This window comes from Phymastichus coffea, unplaced genomic scaffold (assembly GCF_024137745.1).
Source record: "Phymastichus coffea isolate CEN01 unplaced genomic scaffold, Cenicafe_Pcof_1.1 PCOF00053, whole genome shotgun sequence".
Classification (NCBI taxonomy): Eukaryota; Metazoa; Arthropoda; class Insecta; order Hymenoptera; family Eulophidae; genus Phymastichus; species Phymastichus coffea.
In genome coordinates this window covers 741,841-743,568 of record NW_026706864.1, presented here as the reverse complement: position 1 = coordinate 743,568, position 1,728 = coordinate 741,841, and the positions used below count along the sequence as shown (strand labels likewise).

The following is a 1,728-nucleotide window of genomic DNA, read 5'->3' as shown; positions in this document are numbered from 1 at the left end:
CTCGCTTTTTTTACGATTGCTCATTGCTTGCGTCTTTGTATCTAAATAAGGGTGTGCACATTTTTAGTACTTCTATGGTGGAGTTATATGTTTAGGTGTATCTGAAAGTGTGGTTTTTAATAAATAGTCACTTTAATTTTAAATTATATAAAAAAACTGATTAATACTGATTGCATTTGAATTGATAGTATTACAAAAAGAAAATTTATTTGTACCAATTATAATGCTTTATAAAAATCATGTCACTATAGATTTTGAATAATACTTTTCTTATATAATTTATTAAATATCATTAAATATTACTGTGGGCTGTACAGATCAGGGAGCTTAGTCGAAGATAATATGAATACCAAACATATTCTTCTCGTGTAGACACCATGCCAATTTACAGAGGTTTTCTTCAGCTGAAAATATTATTAAAAATTTTATTCTGCGTTCAATTGATTATCGTGAAAAAGTAGATGAAAAAAAACCTAATGATTGACATTTGTCAATTGCGTTCGCAGTGGTTATGTCCGTCTCCTCGGTGACTGACCTGACGGTACCGTTGTATTGTATCTAAAATAGAAAAGGGAAAATCAAAAAAATATTTAATTTTCTTACTGACACCGAATAATGCTAAGTAATTTGGATATTTACAATACCAATTTTCAGGAACATACAAGCCAAGAAACATGATTTTTGTTCTTCAGTCAGATACTTTAATGTGTCGTCACCACTTTTGAAGGAAACTACAATATAGGACATTTTTTTTCAACCACAGACGTTACCGCAATCAGTGAATGTATAAGAGAACATCTAAGCAATGATAGAATATAAATAAATATTATGCGACTTTTATCTGTTTACCTTGGCTTAATCTTGTGGTAGCTAGGCATGTCTGTATGTTTTCATCACGTTCATCATTTGTCATTGTCACATTACTCTAGAAATAACATTAATTGATTATTTCTGTCACTTTAGCAGTAATTTAATATAAGCTGACAAAATAGGTTTTTAAACAAGAGAACTGCTTTTTTGTTCGGTGTAGTTATATCTTTCTGTGTATTTTAAAACGAAATGAAACTCAACATACGCACAACAATATCTTTAACTGATAATATCACTAATATAAAGCACGTTAAGTGAAGAAATATTTCAATAACATTTTCCAAAAAAAGAAAAACAATTAAAACGTCATGTACATATCACAATCGTTAAATTTATAATCCTAACACTGTTTATTATTGGCCTTTAGGATTTTCAATTAAATAAAAATAATTTTATACATACAGCATAAACTGCCAAACAGCAATAGCAGCATAGAACGAAAAAGACCATAATAGGTTTCATGATGATCTGCAATAGCAACACTCCTACTCTCGTATACTCACTAACCAACAGTGAAAATGGAACTGCGTGTACCATTATGCAGCTGCAGCCTTTATTGTTCACCCGGACGTGAACTGAATTCCGTCGGAAGATGTACGACTATTTGATCAACGAGATAAAAAAAAGTGTAAGACAATCTTCTTTACGCTTTCTTCTTTTAAATATCACACATTGGTAGAACAGTGTACACAATTGTTACAAAGATACAATGAACGATAGTGGGCCCGGAACGTGTTTTATCGCACGACGATGATGTAACTCGTTTTATCATATGATCGATGATTGTAAAGTTTAAGGTACAAGTATGGAAATTATTGCACGTTAATGCACGGGGCATAATTGTCTTATTCATTTGAT

General features: G+C 31.1%; 1 protein-coding gene across 2 annotated transcripts; it reads right to left on the bottom strand.

Annotated features, from left to right (window-relative positions):
* Positions 1–222: 222 nt before the first annotated feature.
* Positions 223–1,440, bottom strand: LOC131665647 (uncharacterized). Of its 2 annotated transcripts, none has more exons than XM_058937687.1 (5): positions 1,273–1,440; positions 850–925; positions 640–731; positions 474–558; positions 223–404 (listed from the first exon to the last, which is right to left on the bottom strand). In XM_058937687.1, the coding sequence occupies exons 1-5, from the start codon at positions 1,405–1,407 to the stop codon at positions 328–330; spliced, it is 465 nt and encodes a 154-aa protein (XP_058793670.1). In that variant the 5' UTR covers positions 1,408–1,440; the 3' UTR covers positions 223–327. The 2 variants fall into 2 exon arrangements, with proteins under 2 accessions (XP_058793670.1, XP_058793671.1); XM_058937688.1 differs by having other exon boundaries at positions 486–558.
* Between the last annotated feature and the right edge of the window lie 288 nt (positions 1,441–1,728).

Bases quoted from the DNA above. Each gene is read 5' to 3' on its own strand.
- LOC131665647 (XM_058937687.1), bottom strand. From the start codon at position 1,407: ATGGTACACGCAGTTCCATTTTCACTGTTGGTTAGTGAGTATACGAGA. The intron at 926-1,272 runs GTATGTATAAAA...TGTTATTTCTAG, and splicing joins GCTGTTTGGCAGTTTATGCT to AGTAATGTGACAATGACAAA. The intron at 405-473 runs GTTTTTTTTCAT...TAATATTTTCAG, and splicing joins TGACAAATGTCAATCATTAG to CTGAAGAAAACCTCTGTAAA.